Source organism: Cryptomeria japonica, chromosome 8, assembly GCF_030272615.1.
Source record: "Cryptomeria japonica chromosome 8, Sugi_1.0, whole genome shotgun sequence".
Taxonomy (NCBI): domain Eukaryota; kingdom Viridiplantae; phylum Streptophyta; class Pinopsida; order Cupressales; family Cupressaceae; genus Cryptomeria; species Cryptomeria japonica.
The window spans coordinates 530,114,785-530,133,788 of NC_081412.1; the positions used below are offsets into that span (position 1 = coordinate 530,114,785).

Genomic DNA, 19,004 nt, shown 5'->3' on the forward strand with positions numbered 1-19,004 from the left:
CCGTGGGATAGAGGGGAACACTTATTCCCTTGTTACTTCACCCCACTAGCCCGTGGGGTATATTGTTCTTCTTTGTCTCACCCATGGGGTAGAGGGGAAGAACTTCCTTCTATCCAAGTTCCCCCTCTATCATCGCAATCTGCTCTTTGACTTTTCTCCTACGGGATAGAGGGATGACTTCTTTCAACACTATGTTTTCTCCCCTTCTCAACTTTTACTTGTAATTTGCATTTTGCCTTTACCTGTGAAATATTCTCCCTTTGGTTCCTGCGTGGCTACGGTAACAATAGATGCCTTTACTGCCCTAGCGCGATCTCCCTGTGAACAAGTTTTGCAACCTTTGCAACTCAGCGGGTTTACCGCCCGCCTGCAACATCTTTGTAAAACATCTTTGTCTTGGTAGCGGGCCAGCGGTAAGCTCAAATGTGTACATCACAATACCGCAACCCTCCTTCAAACAATTTTCGGTCCCTTTGTGGGATAGCGGGAGTTAACTCGGACCATTACTTCATTCTTATCACTACCTCGCTAGACGCCTTCACTCCTTTCCATATGAACAATGCGGGTTAGCGGCTCTAGCGGCTCTACTGATCCACCGCAAGGCGCAAAGCCTCTTCATTCGCTGCTATATGAGCATTGCGGGCTAGCACCTTGCTAGTCTACCGCGAGGCTGCTCAAGCTTTGAGCATTGACGGGTGCGGTATTGCGGTGAGGGTTATAAAACATGTCACCCCTTAGATATTAACTAACGACCTCCTTGGGACGGCGGGGAAAATAATAAAATGGAGATATAACAGGTCAATAAAAACATGGGAATTAAGGCTATACAATAAGGGTTTTTCAACTTTGGGAGAAATTTGTAGATGTATTTTGAATGTTGCAATCAGTTTCCTCATCATGAACCCTTCAAATTTTGCAAAATTTTGAAGGTCCCAACACAATCTTCCAATATTTTTCCAATATAAAGCCAAAAATGAAGCCCTTGAAATCTGATCTCTCATCTAAACTTTTTTTGATCCTCTAAATTGCCCAAGGATACAAGACCAGACCGTATCCAATATTGAAAAGAAGACGAGCCTCTAGGAACTTCTTCGGCTCTAATACCGTGTAAGATTTGCCTTGGCAACTTTGAGACTAAAGACAGGCACAATAGATTGAAGTATGCACGATCAATATGTAAAATGACAATAACAAAGTGAGTATATATACAGCATAAACCACTAGGAAATGTGAATGTACAATCATAATTTGTATGTTCTAATAAGAATTTTTCTAAATTGTATCAAATCCTTAATTCTGTCTCAACCTGGTAGATGTGTCCTCAACAATAACTGCGCAACAGGGAACAATCCTCTGTGACTTAGTATTGCACTTCAACGATTTATGTATTTTAGTATTGCTGATTGTACCGTGCTTCCTTTTAGGAATTCATAAGATTCAGCATACGTTCACATAATACACTGGGGATGAAGAAAATAACTCTATGTATCATTCTCATTCTGAATGAGCACTACATGTCTGACAAGCTTGAGATGAGCTGCTACAGGAAACCAAGTTCCCCCCAAAGGCTCTAATTATACATTTCTAAACCGGTTACGGTGATTAGCACCCCATAAATTTTAAACTTTTATCAAGGTTATTTGATTGACTAGACATCAACTCATACAGACTTCCAATAAAGAGAGGTGGATAACATCATGTATCACTCAGAGGGTTATTTGGTTACTGTAAGATTGGAATCACTCAGAGGGCTTTGAAGTGGAGAATCTCTCTGCAGCTGAGATTTATACCAAATAAGAATGTGTTACCATTTGAGTCCCGAGTCTAATAGCTTGAAATCTTTCAGTTTCTTCTATGTATTAAGGAAATATAAGTGGTGTTCTATCAGGTGCCAATGTTTGCCTCCCATCTGAGCTTGCACTAGCATGTGAGATTACATTGAAAGCACCATGCTCATCAGAGGAAAACAAATTTACACAGTCATCGAAAAACTGAGTTGTTCCTGTTGAAGGAGCTTCAGATGGCAATGCCGGAAGAAGCATATCTCCTGCAAGAATTTGCACTACCTGTCTAATGCAGGGTCGAGCTTCAGGCCGAGGATGAGTGCACAGCAAGCCCAATTGAAGAACAAATTCAGCCTCTCTCACAACATACTCTTTCTGAAGTTTCAGATCAATCACCTCCAAAATCTTTCCCTTAGAATACATCTCCCAAACCCACTCCACCAAAACTACTTCTTCAGGGGAATATTTAGGCTCTATGGGTCTCCGCCCACAAGCCACTTCAAGCAACAAAACCCCAAAAGCAAACACATCAGTACATGTTGTGGGCTTACCAGTCCTAGCAAGCTCAGGTGCAAGATAACCAAATGTTCCAACCACATTAGTGGTGTGTGGATTACATCCATGTTCATACAACCTCGAAAGTCCAAAATCTCCTAGCCTACCATTCATATCCGCATCAAGTAACACATTGCTTGCCTTCACATCCCTGTGCACTACTTGTTGCTCCCACTCTTCATGGAGATAAAGCAGACCAGAGGCAACACCCTTCAAAATCATGTATCTCTGTTCCCAACTTAAAGTATTTTTCTTATCTCCAAATAAAAAACTATCAAGGCTACCATTTGGCATATAGTCATAAACAAGAAGCAGTTCCTCCTTATATTTGCACCAGCCCTGCAATTGAACCAGATTTCTATGCCGGAGCCTACCAATGCTTGAAATCTCAGCAACAAATTCTCTTAGCCCCTGTGTAGACTCACGTGAAACCCTCTTCACAGCAACTTCTAGCCCACTCCTGGGTAAGACTCCCTTGTAAACTCTCCCAAAACCGCCCACCCCAAGTAGCTCCCTGTCGCTAAAACCCTTAGTGGCGATCCTTAGCTCCTTGTATGAAAACCTTTGAGGCCCATAATCAAGCTCCCAGTCTTCAATAACCTCAACATCCCTCAATCTCCTAACAAAATGAACCCCTGCGAAAACTGCTAATGTCATGACTACCACAGCAGCAACGGACGCTCCAATTATAAGTCTGATCTTATCCTTAGACTGTGATTCCGAAACTGTAGGAAGGTTTGTAAGATTCAGATCCCTTGCAGGCCCATTCATTCTGAAACTCCATCCCAAAATACTGTGTGAACTGGAAAACAACCCCGTGGAAGAAGAAAAACCCACATACATAAACTCCTCAACAACCTCTGAGAGATCAAAATGCATTGAAATCAGGGGCACCTTTGGCCTAGTCATACCCCCTGGTATAAGACTCACATTCAGCGAATTCTCCCCACCATCAAATTCTATCCAGCACTGAATGTTCTTTTGAGCCTTGAGATCAAATTTCTGGTACAACCCTTTCTCATTCGTATAGGCCGCGGTTGCAGACTTGTTTGAAATCGGGCTATTAATGTCCACCCCAACATGGTTATCATCAATATCTTTGAACTCGAAGTCCTGGACTGTATCGAACTCCACTGCAAAAATGTGATTATAAGCCACCCCTTTATTGGAAGAATTGAACAGACCGAGATACTGAGCGGGCAGGGATCCCTGGAAGCTTCTAGAAGGCGTCACCACAAAGGCCAATCCATGGCCTCCCAGAGTTGGATGCTCGGGCAAAATGGACATGACAAATGTCGTACTGAAAGAAAATGTAGAATTGCTGGAGACATTTCTGAACTGTAGAGGGATTGGATAAACAGCATGGCCCAGCATTTGTTGTGTCACATTAGTAAGCTCTAGAATGCCCCGAGAATCAATGTGTGCCATTCCACTCAGGCTCAGGTTGGAGTCCTTAAATCCCTCGAAAATAAAATCAGCACTATTCCGTTGCTGTTGTTGTGCAGGCACCGAAATAAAATACAGAGAAAGGTAGAAGACGAATGCCAAAAGAATAAAAGTCTGAGCATCTGGCATAATTCTGCTCCCCCTTATTTACCCAGAAGAACAAGATTACTGATACGACAAATTCAAAGAAATTTTAACAGATCAATAAATTGAGAATTTTAGCACACTGACTATAGAATAGAGGACTTCACAGATAAGACCCACATCACCATAAAGTGCAGGAAGCCATTGCAAATAAAATCAGCAGCACCCAATTGTTGTTATGCAGTGATGAAATAAAACAGAGAGATATATGAAAAGAAAAAGGGCAAAATCAGTAGTTCTGCAGAGTACTTCAGTCTTAGCGAATTCCAATTAATAATTCAAGATGAGCTAATTGAATACTTACCTAGAGAAATTGATTCAAACTTCCCAGACAAGAATCTTCCTGCCGTCGGATGTAGTATTCTGTTATTAAGGAGCCACCGAAAAGTAAAGCAACATTCAGAGATGAATTAGAAGATACTCACTGTAAACAAAAACAGAACAGTATACTCTGTAAACCCCACAAATTCAGAGATAAACTGGAAAATAGTCACTGTAAAGTGTAAACTAAACTAACACATCTATTCTTGGTATTCACCTCACTGAATTGCGCAAGAATATCAGCAATACCATAGCTGGTAGCCATTGTTGTGCTGCTTCTGTTTTGATAAGCAACCGTAACCCATCATCATGGAAAAACAACCATAGCTATACACATATACCACAAATTAACCCAACAATTTTTAATAAGGTCTGAAATTCAGCCTTCTGCTACCACATATTCACTCTTCCTTATCAGAGATTCAGGAAAATTATCTGAGAAAGGGTGAGATAATACGGTAATTTAGTAGATTTGTGGGTTTGTACTCTAATTTTGAGTCAAATTTAATTTACATATCCACTAGTCATGATACTCATGATATATGTTGAGTTCTTATATAAATATGTTTATATAATTTGACCTACTGTAGAAATTACCCTTCAGTAGAATTAATTTGAATCTCAACCTCTATTTGCCAAGCGCTTACTGGCTGCTGCTCAGTGGACTGGCCATGCCGCACTCTCATGGAAAACGTTTTGCTGATGATGAAAACTCTCTTCTTCTTCATATTCTCAAAGGAAGTTCAGTAGACAGGTAAAACACGCTACTTCATGAGCAAGGACATCGTGAAAAAAAACCAAGTCACCAGACGACACGACATCTACAATGTCAATGGCCCCTAAATAGTTGAATCATATGTATATGGCCACTAAATACAAAGGGTTTTAGTTAGGTAGATAGATAAAGATTTATTTAAAATAATGTAAATGGATTTTAATATAATAGTATATAAAGGGTTTTATTTGGTTATGTGATTGATAACATAGAAAAAAAATTGATACATTGAACATTAACATGAATTAGATTGTTCACATTGTATTGTCTTTTCAAATTGAAGTAAGCCAATTTCATTTTTGGTTAACTTGTCTATTTATTTAACTATGGTAGGTCCTAGTTGTTCTCTAGCATTTTCACTTGTTCTTGAATCCGGTTGATATGCAACCTCAATGTTTCCTACAACAAGAAAGTAAGATTTGACGATTCATAAAGTGTTGGAGATAGTCTCCTAGCATTCAACAATTACATATATACTTGCGTGAACTCTAAAAACACCTTCAAAAGATATTGTAAACCTACCTCTAATGGATGTCAATGGAGTTAAGCATGCTCCTACCATATGCATACATATAAGAAAATAAAAATTTGTTAGCATAATCTTTTATTCACCTTGGACAAGTTAAATCTAAGTGTGATTTTTTACTAGTTTATTAAGTTTACTTAGGTAATAAAAACTAAGTCACCCACCAAATGACACATCATCTACAATTTCAATAGTTGTCTTCTTCCAATTCTTGTTCTCAATAGTTGTATCAGATGTATGTGGCCCCTAAATACATGGATTTTAGTTGGGTAGGTCCTCTTCATGTCATAACATATAGCTTTTTTGGGAATCATTGTTTATGGAATATTAGTTGATAAAGATTTATTTAAAATAATGTAATCAGATTATAATATAATAATACATAAAGGATTTTAATGTCAATATTGACATGTTCGGTTATATGATTGACAACATAGTAAAAAGCTTTGATACATTGAACATTAACATGAATTATAGATTGTTCGCATTTTATAGTATTTTCAAATTGAAGCAAGCCAATTGCACTTTGTTTAACTTGTTTGTTTTATTTGATAGACTAGGGCCTAGTTGTTCTCTAATGTTTTCACTTGTCCTTGAATTTGGTCAACCTATTTGGCTAGCTCGATATGCAACCTCAATGTTTCCCACAACAAGAAAGTAAGATTTGATTATTCATAAAGTGATGGAGATAGTCTTCTAGCATTCACCAAGTACATAGTCTTGTAGCATTCACCAACTACATATATACTTACGTGAACTTTGAAAATACCTTCAAAAGATATTCTAAACCTATCTCTAATGGATGTCACTATACTTAAGCATGCTCCTACCATATGCATACATATAAAAAAATATTTATTTTTAGCGTGATCTTTTATTTACATTGGACAAGTTAAATCTTAAGTGTGATTGTGTACTAGTTTATTAAGTTTTATTTTTACTTGGACAAGATAGGATAATGATTTGAACATTTTACTTTCGTGGGATTCTATTTTTTCTTTACCTTCACAAATTTGGAAACTTGGATAAGAAAAACCTTATTTTTGGTCTTGTTCGTTATTTTCACCTTGATTGGATTTGTAAACTATGAGGCTATGTAAGTCATGGCTACCTTTCCTTCCTTTTGAATTTATCAAAAGAAGTCATTATGTGCTCTTGCATTTCTATTGGAGACTAACTCTATTTTGGTAGTTTGATTTCAATATTATTTATATTTATATTTTTGATAATTCTATTGGATGCACAAGTTTCTAGGTTATTGATATGTGTATAAATTCTAACAAAAACATAGATAATATAATGCAAAGAGAGAACACAGGATAATTGAGTCAACTTGATTACCCTAAAAAAAACCTTAAAATGGTGAAAAATCCAACAAGAGTGGGCATTTTTTTCTCATTCCACTATCATAGTTCAATTGCAAATGTATTACAATCCTCCCAAAATTATATGGATTCTTGACATAATTTGAGAAGCTCACTTTATACACACAATATGCCTCTACCCTAGGTTAAAAACACCTATTACAACATGTTCACTTGTAAAATGAACATGAAGATGTTGGCGTGAATATGATTTTATCCTAACTAGTTCTTAGTTGGAACCTATTCATGTTTTCAGTTTACTTAGGCATATGTGACACTTAGTTGTCATTAAATGTCATTTGCACGTTAAGCTTACTTAGGCTTAGTTGACATAAGTTAGTTATCATAAAGTTACTTTATGTAACTTGTCATTTAATATTGTCCATAGGATCAAGTTAGTTATCCTAGGTGGCATTCTAGAACATATGAATCATGTCTCATTGTTTAATATTTTCTTTAGGCATTAATCATTATGCATCATGCATTTAATATTTGAAACGAGGTAGTTGTAATCCTACCTCATCACCTTGCCTATATAAGCAAGGCTCATCTGTACATTGTGTCATATAAATTGAATCATTTTCATATCTCATTTATTATTTCAATCTCTTGTTCATGCAAGATCATGTTCAAACATTCTCTTATGGAAGGCGGGTTTCTTGGCCGATCCATTGAAGTATGTGCAATTTCATTATGGGTTCTTTGTTGTTCCAACATAAGATGATGGATAGTGTTAAAGAAACCTCTATAATAATGTTGCAATGAACTTATTCCTTTCCTATAATATTTCAATGTCAAAAAATTGAAGACTAAATATTGAAAAAGCAAGTTGAAACACAAAAAACCCTAACATGTCATGTTTTGCTTCAACTATGACAAGTTTTCTACTTCCACCAAGAGATAATCTCTAATTCATCATGGTTGAGATTAAATCATCATAATTGATAACATTTTGATTGCATGCATATGTGGTGATTTTTCTAACAACAATTTTCTATTCAGTATGGACAACTACACTTTAGTTTCAAGGCACCTTGGAGTGCTTCATAACATTCTAAACATGGCTCTAGCATGAGTAAAATTCCTTATGTATCATAATATACCAAATTTGAGATGGAATTTTGGATCTACTTCATATCTTATTTGTTAATTTTAAGAAGGGGTTTGGAGTGCGTGAGGGTGGAAGTTACAAATTGAGTTAACTTCATTTACACCACTTTTCCATTCCTAGGTGATAGGCCAGAGAGTATGGAGAAACTTGATATGTTAGGTGGGATAGACAATGTATAGTGGAATACAAAATAGAGTGCTACTTTTGGGGATATTTTTTCACTCTTCAAATGGGTCAAAGATTCTTAGGAATTGCATGTTTTAATCATAGATGCATGGGTTTTCGCTATACCATAATTTTGGGGTGTTATAATTTCAAGAATCCTCTTGTGGTTTCCTCTCAACTCCTATCTATATTTTTAATGGATTGGATATAGGTTTATGAGTTATGTAGAGATACAAATGTACTACTAAAATGCTATTAAATATTGAAGAGATTTTTTTTATTATGTATGTTTGATTCAATGATCAATACAAACTTAAACTCTCTTCGGTGGTGATTTTTTTTCCTTAAAGGGTTCAAGTTCGTGTATAATCAATGTTACGTGGTCAAATCTTATAATTTTTTATTTTATTTTATTTACTAATGTATAATTCTATATATTATTTTAATGGTTAATTAAATGATTGTATAATTATTTTTTATAGATCTACATAATCTATTTAGAAGCTTCATTTGTAGTATTTTACCCTATTTTATAATTTATTTGATATTAGTCATTCATTATATTTAAAAGGGGGTAGATTTCTTGAAATATTTTTAGGTTTGTATTATTAATGGAATATTTTAACTTGAGTTAAATTGTAGATCAAAGATTCCAAAATTTGAAGGTCATGTCCCACCCTAGTGAGCACACTTAAACATATATGATGTTATGTTTGTCTGAAAGAGGTGTTTTACCTAGCTAGTTCATCACCTTGGTCCTCTTCACACATATTACTTAAGATTACTTAGGGTACATATAGGTTCTAGGAATCTTTCTAGAAGTGTTAGATGTCAAGTGATCTTATCTTATCACATTTTATCCTTGTTTCCTAGGTCATTTAATATTTATTATGTTAGTTGGCTCAAGTCATAAGATTAAGACACATGTCATAATCTTATGAAATATTATGTTCACCTTAGCTTATATAGGCAAGGAGAACTTTTATAATCTCAATCATGTTTTATCAATCTATCATTTGCATCCTTTGATAGGATAACATTATTCTCTTATAGCTAATCTCTCTTGTGCTTTCATTAAGTGTCCAAATCTTGGGTGGCTATAATCTCAACTAGTCTTCCATGGTATAGAGCATTTTATACCAACTCTTTCATGGTAACAAAGATATAAATCATCTCATACATGTTAGTATGGTATATATATTAATTGGACAAACTAATGACATTAACCATACAAAGTTGTTGCAGCTAATAGAGTTCATAAATAATTTTTAAATTATCAAGTTCTTTCAACAAGCATTCATCTATTATATTCTTTTTCTTCCTACATTAATCACATTTCACCTTCCATGCATTAGAAGATACGATTACAACTAGCAACCAAATGCATGATTAGCCCCCTAAATTACTCAAGATCTAGCATTTCATGATCAATGATACTATAGGTTCTAGATGCCAAAAACTAGAAATAGACTTGATTTCACTGCTTACAAATGCCAAATTTAGCCACAAGCTCAAAGTATAATTTTTACATAAGAAGGGATCGATCTACTTACACCATTGTAAAGTATGGTACAAACCATGAACTTTCAAAAAACATGGCACCCAAAAATGTTATTGTATGAGCAAGTATGGAGCCCTAAAATCAGAATTGCTCAGTAACACCTATGAGAATATACAATTAAAAAAAAAGTAAGTACCAAAATCAAAAATCAATTGCACTACTATAAAGAGAATGAAATTATACCCCAAATAAAAAAATGCTCAGAAAAAGGTCCTAAGCCCAAGTCATTAGCCTTCAAAGTTTACCTTCTTAAAAAATATTCCCATCGCTATTAGAATACTCTCTTGTAAGAAAAATATGCTTAGATCACCTAAGATATTCACTAAACGATTCAGAGAGAAGAATCTTCCTTTGATGCTCAAAATAACTCTATTGGGTAGTAGTTTAGTGGATTCATGATGGACGAACAAAAAACCACCATGTGATGTGCCTTTGAGAAAATTTTACAAATTTTTCATAGGGTCTATATAGTAAAATTTTTATGTTTTAATTTTTATCCTAAAAAATTAAAAACTAATTTTTAAAAATAGAATTTTTTTCTCCTAGACGTATTATGAAGTTGACCTATGTGATTTTTCCTCATTATTCTTATGTAGTTGTATTAATAGTGATTTTACAACTGTATAGACAATGAAGGAGGGTGATTTTTTCCTAGAGGAAGTATCCTTGTCTTTGGATTATACTCTACATCAATTTCTAGTAGATTCTACATTGTTATCTTCATCAATGTGTCCTAGAATGCCTAATTGGATGGTGGAAGATTTTTGCATCAGCATGGAGATACTTGAGTGGAGTTTAGAGACATCAAACTTCTTCCATCTCCCCTTATCTTCCTTTTCAGAATGGAAATACATACGACATATCATCTTGGTATTGTTTCTTCCTATGGGAAGGAGTGTTGTTTGGTGAGATTGAATCATCTTTAGAATTCAATAGTAGGAATTGACCATTATTACATGAGATTATATATTGTGAGGGGCTAAATGGTCTCTATTATTCTTCTCTCTTATGGAGGGACTTTTTCCTCACATGAGATTTTATCCATCTCATTCTACATTCGAGCATTTTGTATTTCCATCTATTTTTGGGAGGAGTTCTATCCCATTGATTTGTCTCATTTTCTCCATTTGTGAGAGCTTGTGTTACATTGCATTTGTACATATGGGTACCTAAAATGACTAGGTAGCTGAGACCCAACTAGGATTGCTTGCATTTGTGTACATTCTCCCTAAGTTGTACTTAAGTGGGGGTATTGGTGTGAAAGGGTTATTTTACCTAGCTAGTTCATCACCTAGGTCCTCTTTATAAATGTTACTTAAGTTTATTTAGGGTACACATAGGTCCTAGGAATATTTCTAGACCTATTAGGTGTCATGTGATCTTATCTTATCATATTCACTTCTTTTTTTGTAGGTCATTTAATATTTATCATTTAGTTGTCTCCAAGTCATAAGATTAATAAACATGTCATAATATTATGCAGTCCTATGTTCACCTTGGCATATATAACCAAGGGCTCAATCGTGTTTTGTCAATATATCATTTTCATCCTTTGGTAGAATAAAATTATTCTCTCATAGTTGATCTATCTTGTGCTTTCATGAAGTGCCTAGATCTTGGTGGTTATAACCTTCAACCAATTTTGCATGGTATAGAGCATTCTATACCAACTCTTACATGTTCTACAATTATAGTAACTGCATGTGATTGTAATGTTCCCCAAAAGAATATTAATATGGTAACTAAAATTAGCTTCTAATAGAATACATAATGTCTTCAAATGATTTGTTTATATTCCACCATTTCTAAGAAGCTTGTATATGCTTCAATAGGCTTTTTACAAAACTTTCAATTGGTTACTTCTACAATTAAGAGAGAAATAAACTTCAACAATAATTAACTAATGACTAACATATGAAGACAATAAAAATATAATTCTAATTAAATGCATAAACACAAACAACTAATGTAAATACACAAGCTTTTATACCTTTGTGACTCCTTCATGAACTAAAGTAAATGCACCTGATCTTCATTTTATTTGTTCTTTTGAGTATTGGATATGTGGATTACACTCAATACAACATAACAAGGAAATGAAGCTAGTGGTGTTGGTATAAGGATGGTATATTAGAAAGTGATGAATTTATGAAGGGAGAGGGCTCCAATTTATAGATTTTTGATGAAGGAATGGATGGTTAAGATTCAAAGTGGCATGGAGAGCTGATATTGAAGGAGACGAGATGAGTTGCATTGAGTTCATAGCCTTATGACATGTGTCACATTGGGAAGATAACTTGTCATGGGGAAGAGGGCAAGGTGTGGTCACACATGTGTGAGCACATCTTGGGAAGAACATGACGATGACAAGTGGAAACAAAAGTGGCAAAGTGGAAGAATTGTAGATTAAAAATGGTGAAAAGAGGAAAGTGTGCCAGGAAGAACAATTCTCACACATGTGTGAGCACCAATAAAATATTTGGTCAAAAGGTGAGGTGGAGGATGCAAAATGACCCGTGCATGTAATTTATTTATGAGGAGTAGTTGCATGTGGACTTAGGTAGATGGGATGAATTTAAAATTAGAAGAAATGTAGAAGAGGTTAGGAATCAAGGTAATTAATTAATTAATTAAAAAATAATTAACTAGGCTAGATTAGAAGAATATAAGATTTTTTCTAAAATGGGGTTTGATTTATTAAATGAAAGGCAAGATAATTAATTATGAAATTTTTATTATATCCAGGCATAATAATTAATTAAATCATATTTAATTAATTATTTTATAAAAGTAAACATAATTAATTATGAAATTAATTATGTGCAAGGATAATAATTAATTAAATATTATTTAATTAATTAATTTAGAAGAATAATGGCTATAGTGAAACTAAATCAATAAATTCAGTAGTCAAATTTAGGTGTCTACATTTTGCCCCTCTTTGACGTGATGTTGTGGAATAAAATTGGGTCAAAGATATGGTATTGCCTCGACGAGGAATTTGTCACTACTCGCCCTTGGTGTTGACCTGATTCAAGGTTGGTATCTTCCTAATATATTGTGGCAATAAGATAAGGGTACTAACCCCTCGAGAAATTGGCCGAATTTTTTTTTTAAAGGAAAAAATCTCAAAAAGTAGAGGAAAAGGTTATGGAGAGAAGAAGGAAGAAAATGAGATAAAGTGGTGAAGAAACAAAAGAAAAAGGTGAAATGATGCATAGAGGGCGAAGAAAGAACATAACAAGTTTAATGAATAAATAGGTTATGGGGGGCCTAATAGAGGTCATTTGCACTCTCTCATTTAAAAAATTTAGGAGCTTTGTAGAGGAGGAGGAGAAGATGGTGAACATTCCACAACATGAGCATCATGGGGATCGTGTTTGATGACATAAACAACCAAAAAAGCGAGGGCCACTAGTGAGTGGTCTATCCGAGCCTTTAATTTTTTTCTTTAGTGCATTTATGACAAGGTCTTAGGGGGGAAATAAAGCAGGGCGCAAGCATCAATCATTGTTTTGGCATATGCACCTATGCAACGATGTATGCGATTAGAAAACAATGCATACACTTGTGCTGAAATACACATCGATGCATGCGCTTAAAAGAACACCTACACCTGAGAATTTGTAGGGGGTAGATAGGCTATGAGGGGCGCATGTGCCTAGTGAATGACACAAACACTAATTAGATCAGCAAATGGGGAGGGTAAATCAACATCTACGATGAGGAAAGTAATAAGAGTTAGGGAGATGGACAAGGAAATTAAGGGTAATGATCCTAATTGTCGATGGGATGGGATGACTTGAGAAACATGATTAATGAAATAGATTTGGTTAAATGTGCAAGAGACGTTGTCACCAATTGAGTTGTGCGAGCATTACCTAGTAATGATGCAGTTGAGAGTAGAGCTTGAGGATGTTGACATAGAGATCCTCAATGTGTGCTAGTTAGAGTGGGTGGACAATTGTCCACATTTATGTGCACACAATGTCATGATGACAACATTAGTTGAGAGGTGGTAGAGTGACACCAATAGTTTCCACCTAACGACAAGGGAGGCAAGCATCACATGGAGGACGTACAAAGGATTCTATAGATCCTTATTCAATACATCATTCCATAGTATAAACTACATGGGGTGGATTATTACATGTTGAGTTTATTCCTTGAGGATATACTGTCAATGGTTAAGACATGGATGGTAATAGAGACAATGATGATGAGGTAGCTACCAAGGAGTACTCTCTATATAGCAAGGTTGATCAACAAGCGACTAATGCTAGATTTAGGAGGACATGGATTCTCCACTAGATGGGAAAGGGTTTCCTATAAGATTATAGAGGATGCAGTGTCTTATGCATGGGGATATAATGTTCTAGGGTATTTATATCATGACATGCACATGTGTGTATATTAAGGTTATCGAAACCTTGAATAGGGGCTACACTACTACATATTTGGGCCTTTGAGCACATAGTTGTATGTCAACCAACAAGTAGCAAAGGAGTCGTATGTATGTCGGTATGGTGGGTTTGTACACTGTAATTTATTGAAAGCAGTGGGCTATTGGAGGAGTGTTTTGGATGAGATGACTGATTTTACATGGAGCCCATATAGAACATGCAAAGAGTGGGCAGAGGACATGTACTACCTCACCTATACTCAAAGGACTTGTTGGTTGATTGGGCACACTATACATGTTATTGATCAATATATTTTTCATTGGGTACAAAGGTAGTTTGGTTTGAGACAAGATGCTATAGGACGAGATATGATACATGTTCAAGTGACATGGGAGGTGGGGTCATGGGGGACATTGATAGATATCTTATGGGTATGAATTGTATGGAATGAATCCATGGTCTACCAAGAAGGATGTTGTATGGGAGATCATGGTCTAAAACTTGACAATTAGTTTCTACCACAACTAGACCGACTTGGAGTGGTAGTGTGATTGTCCCTTTGGAAACCCTTTCTACATCATCATAGGCCTTTATTGAGATCTTTCTTGTGGTGTCAATAATATTTTCAAGTATCCCATTTGTTTGATTAATTTTAATGTACATAATTTAAGACCGGATCCACCATCTATAAGGACCCCTTTAATTTTGTTCTTATGGGTGAGGGCTTCAATGTGTAAAGGTTTATTATGGGATGGGTCAATGGTTTGCACATCTTTGTTGGTGAAGACAAGGTGGTGTTGGGTTGCGAGATTTCATATCAATTCTTGGAATTGGGAAGCATCGATGTTAGGGTTCGAGTAAAGCCTTCTCATGTATCTCTTTATGGAAAGGGGATGTTTTGAATAACTCAAAGATAGATATTTATGCAAGAGTCTTACCTAAGTGATTAAGAATGTTGTATCAGGATGTAAGTGTAGTATAGGAAGAAGATGGAGCTCCTTGAATAGTTACTCTGCCTCTTTGGATATTGACATTGCAATAAATGCTCTTGATAGTGATGGTGGCAACTTGATTGTTGGATTCTTCAATTCGGCCAAAAATGGAACCAAAGGATCAGATGTTATTGGAGTAGTCGTAGGGTATGGAATGAGATTATGAAGCCTTTTTTATACTATATTTGGGGAAAGGATCTTAATAGATCTTTAGTGTATCATTGGATATGTTCGATTTGGGTCCAACAACTTTGATTTACTATCTATCAATAAGGTCTTGGATGTAATTTTTAAGTTTCATGCACTTTCTAGTATCATGACCTTTAATTCGATGGTATTCACAATATTCGTTGTCATTATACCATGTAGCTTCTACTTGGTTCTCATCATATGGTCGTGTTATCAGGTATTGAACCATGTTTTCTTTCACAAGTTGTTGAAAAACAATGTCAATGGGTTTAACAAGAGGTGTGTACTCATGTTTTGAGTTATTATTATTTTGTCAAAGAGGGTGAAGTGGAATGGTGATGTTGTTGTTTATGGGTTGATTTTTTTGTTTGGTGGGATTACGGGGTTGATTTAGTTTGTTGGATGATTTAGATTGTATGTGTATGGTTTGGACATGTTTAGTATCAGTCACACCATCATTGACAACATTTTTATTCTTAACTTAAAAGTCAAGTTTATCATTGGATGAGGAACCATGGATGTCTTTTTGATATTGTTTTATTAGACCTTTGTCAAGGAGTACTCTTTCCATAGCTAGGCCTTTTTTGGTGACTTCTTCAAAGTCCTCAAGACATTGCATTTGTAGTTGAAAGGATATTTTGAGGTTTAAATTTTGAATGAATATTTGCTTGTTGTTCCTTGGGAATAAGCCAAAGTTATTTCTGAGCAAGATGTCTCCATCGTTGTAGGAAATTAGAAAAGTTCTCTCCATTTCTTTGTTTAGTGTTGCACAAGTCTCTCATGGTTACATCATTTTCAATGTTGTATCTGAAGTATGCAACAAATTTTTCTATTATCTTGAAAGGCAGAAATGGAGCTATTTGGGAGGTTAGTGAGTCATTCTAATCCTTGTCATCCTAATCTCTTTTGGAAAAGTCTCTTTAGATAAAGGTAGCTATAGGAGACTTCTTGGAATGCCATACAAAATTCTTTGACATGTTCTCTAGGATTGCCTTTTGCTTTGTATTTGTCAAAATTTGGAGGATAAGGGATCATGGTTATTGATTTGTCATAAGGATAAGGACATATCTCTTCAAATGTGTAGTTTTACTTTTGATGTCCTCCCTTTTAAATTTTGGATCATGTTTTTAATATTTTGGAACTCTTTAGCAAGGTTTGGGACTTGAATGTCCTTATGTTGTTGGTGATAAAGGGGTCTATAGTTATGATGTTAGTTGGAGGTATGTTGATGATAGCTTGAAGTTTGTTGTGTATTGGGGGTTGTGATGTATGTGTAGTAGTTATGGTTAGAAAATTGGTGTGAATGAAGTTAGTTGTGTTGTTTGGAGGTGTAGAGGTTATGGTTGGATGAGTGCTTATATGGGTGGTGTTTGAAGGGATGTTACTATGTAGAGGTGGGTTAAGGATGTTGTTGAATATATTGTAGGAGATTGGTTGGGAGCTATTGGATAGATCTTGTATTGAAGGTGGGCTGGTGAGTTGGGACATGTCAAAACCTTGTGGGAGTCTAGCTCCAATTTGGATGAGGTTAACTAAGAATGTATTTGGGTTTTCCTTGATTATCATTTATATAATTTCTTGGTTGTGTTCATCATTTCCAAAGGGGGCCAAACTAGGGGACACGTTGATTTGATCCTTAAGTGCTTGTTCTTCATGTGTGGGCTGATTTATGTCTTCATGCATCCTATAAGGGAAGTTCATTGGAATTGTCCTCCATGAGTTTCTTCTTTGTTCCTTTGTATTGACCATATAATGGTAGGCCCTAGTGTGTTGTTAATGGAAGTTGGGAGTTGGTTTGAAGACTAAGGTTGATGTTATGAAAGATGAAAGGTTTTTGTCTAGGTGTGATATGTGTATGTCCTAAGGTATGTTTTTTTTAAAGGTTGGGGTTGGAATATGAAGGTTAGGCATTGGTGGATGACTAGGAAAAAGTAAAATTTTGGACTTAGAATTTTTGTTTTGGAATTTGACTTTGATTGAACTTTGGAAATTGGGTTTGGATTGGATGGTTGGATTTTGGATTAAATTTTGGGTTTGATTTTTTAGATTTAATTTTTTTGGATTTTTTATTGAATTGGATCTTGATTTTTGGATTTTGGTTTGATTAGAGGATTTTTGTATTTGGGTTAGATAAAATCAAAATAAGCTTTATAATGTCTAGGTCCTTATAAAGGGGATTGTTTAGGAGTTTATCTTTTTGTACTTGGGATAGGCAAGTTCCCAAGCAAAATAAGATAGGGATATTTGGATGTCACTAACTTAGGAGAGCCAAGTTCCTAAGCTAATTAACCCAAATTTTTAGGGCTAATTAAGGGTTATACTTAAGATAGGAAAGTTCTTAAGCACCACACTAGTTAGAGATTACAAAGGATTGAGGATCAAAAAGACATTTTTTGCTAAACTTTAACCTTGGATTTTGGAAGATTGATTGGAAGAAAGGATGGATTGAATTTGGAAGGATGGTTTGATTAGTTGGTAGGTGATGAAAATATTGGTGGAGTTTGGAAGAAAAAAAATTAATAGAATTTGATTGGGTTTTGATGTCCTAAGTCCACAAATGGGGAACCGTTAGTGAAAATGGAGGTAGTGGTTCCTAAGATTGTCTTAAGGGTACAAAATAATTGGAATGATGATGAATAAGTTTTTCTTTGGTGAAGGATTATGAGGGTAAGGTTGTTCAAGGGATTTGGATGGGGAGGTTTGGAATTTTAGCTAAGAAATTTTTTATCCTAAGACCATGTAGTATTTTCAAGTCTGATGGGTTTCTCTAGGGTCATTGATGATCATAACAGGTGTCAGGGTCTATGTTTTCACAAAACTTGGGTAGACAATATTGGTCTGGTTTGGTAGAGTGTAGATAGTGAATACCAAAGGTGTAGATGTCGATTTCCAATCAAATATATTGAATAAAGCTAATGGTGTTATATAGCTTGGTTAGACAAATTGTGTTTTTGATAGTTTTTTTGGATAGAATGCAAGTATAAAAATCCAACACATAGGCATTGTTGGCATTTTGATGATGTTTTGATTGTCATTGATGGACACACACTTTCTTGATGTATGAGTTATGCTCAACCGGTAATTGTTCCAACTGGTATTATGTATTATAGTCTTTAGACTATCGATGTTTTGCAAAAGATGTTAACCGGTCACAAATTGACTGAAGACCTCAAGCGGTATGGAGACCTCAAGCGGTTCGAGGATCTCAAGTGGTACGAAGGAACAAAGCGGTAGTTAACATTTTCTAGTCTTCAGTTTTGACAACCGGTAATCGCTATATTGTATGAACTAGTATTACTCTGTGATGAGTTACCAACTGGTATATTTGTGATGAGTTATCATCCACCGACACTTTGGTGGTGATTTTGTGTCGTGTTACCAAATGTGTCTAGATGCACTGAACCTAGGAACTTGTAGTTTAATCCTATTGGACCGACATGAAATCAGTTTCCTTTATAAGGAAATCATGTCTATGGTTTGCATGGATAAGAGATGTATGATGTATGAGAAGGTTATGTGCGATCTTTGCAGAGAAGATTAGGTCTGTGTGAAGAGTTAGAGTGTGGAGATATTGAAGACTGAAGTAATGTTGAAATGCATTAACAATGAGTTGTCAAGGATCTAACCAAGCATACTCTGCTAGTATCTAGATCACTCACTTGTTGATT

General features: G+C 35.4%; 1 protein-coding gene across 7 annotated transcripts; it reads right to left on the reverse strand.

The window, feature by feature from the left end:
- Window positions 1-1,182: 1,182 nt before the first annotated feature.
- Window positions 1,183-5,075, reverse strand: LOC131055409 (L-type lectin-domain containing receptor kinase S.4). Of its 7 annotated transcripts, none has more exons than XM_057989873.1 (4): window positions 4,898-5,075; window positions 4,468-4,528; window positions 4,234-4,292; window positions 1,183-3,927 (listed from the first exon to the last, which is right to left on the reverse strand). In XM_057989873.1, exon 4 carries the CDS (start codon window positions 3,912-3,914, stop codon window positions 1,860-1,862), a length of 2,055 nt encoding a protein of 684 aa, XP_057845856.1. In that variant the 5' UTR covers window positions 3,915-3,927; window positions 4,234-4,292; window positions 4,468-4,528; window positions 4,898-5,075; the 3' UTR covers window positions 1,183-1,859. The 7 variants fall into 7 exon arrangements, with proteins under 7 accessions (XP_057845856.1, XP_057845859.1, XP_059065706.1 ...); XM_057989876.1 differs by having other exon boundaries at window positions 1,183-3,953; window positions 4,468-4,577; XM_059209723.1 differs by having other exon boundaries at window positions 4,234-4,309; window positions 4,468-4,577.
- Between the last annotated feature and the right edge of the window lie 13,929 nt (window positions 5,076-19,004).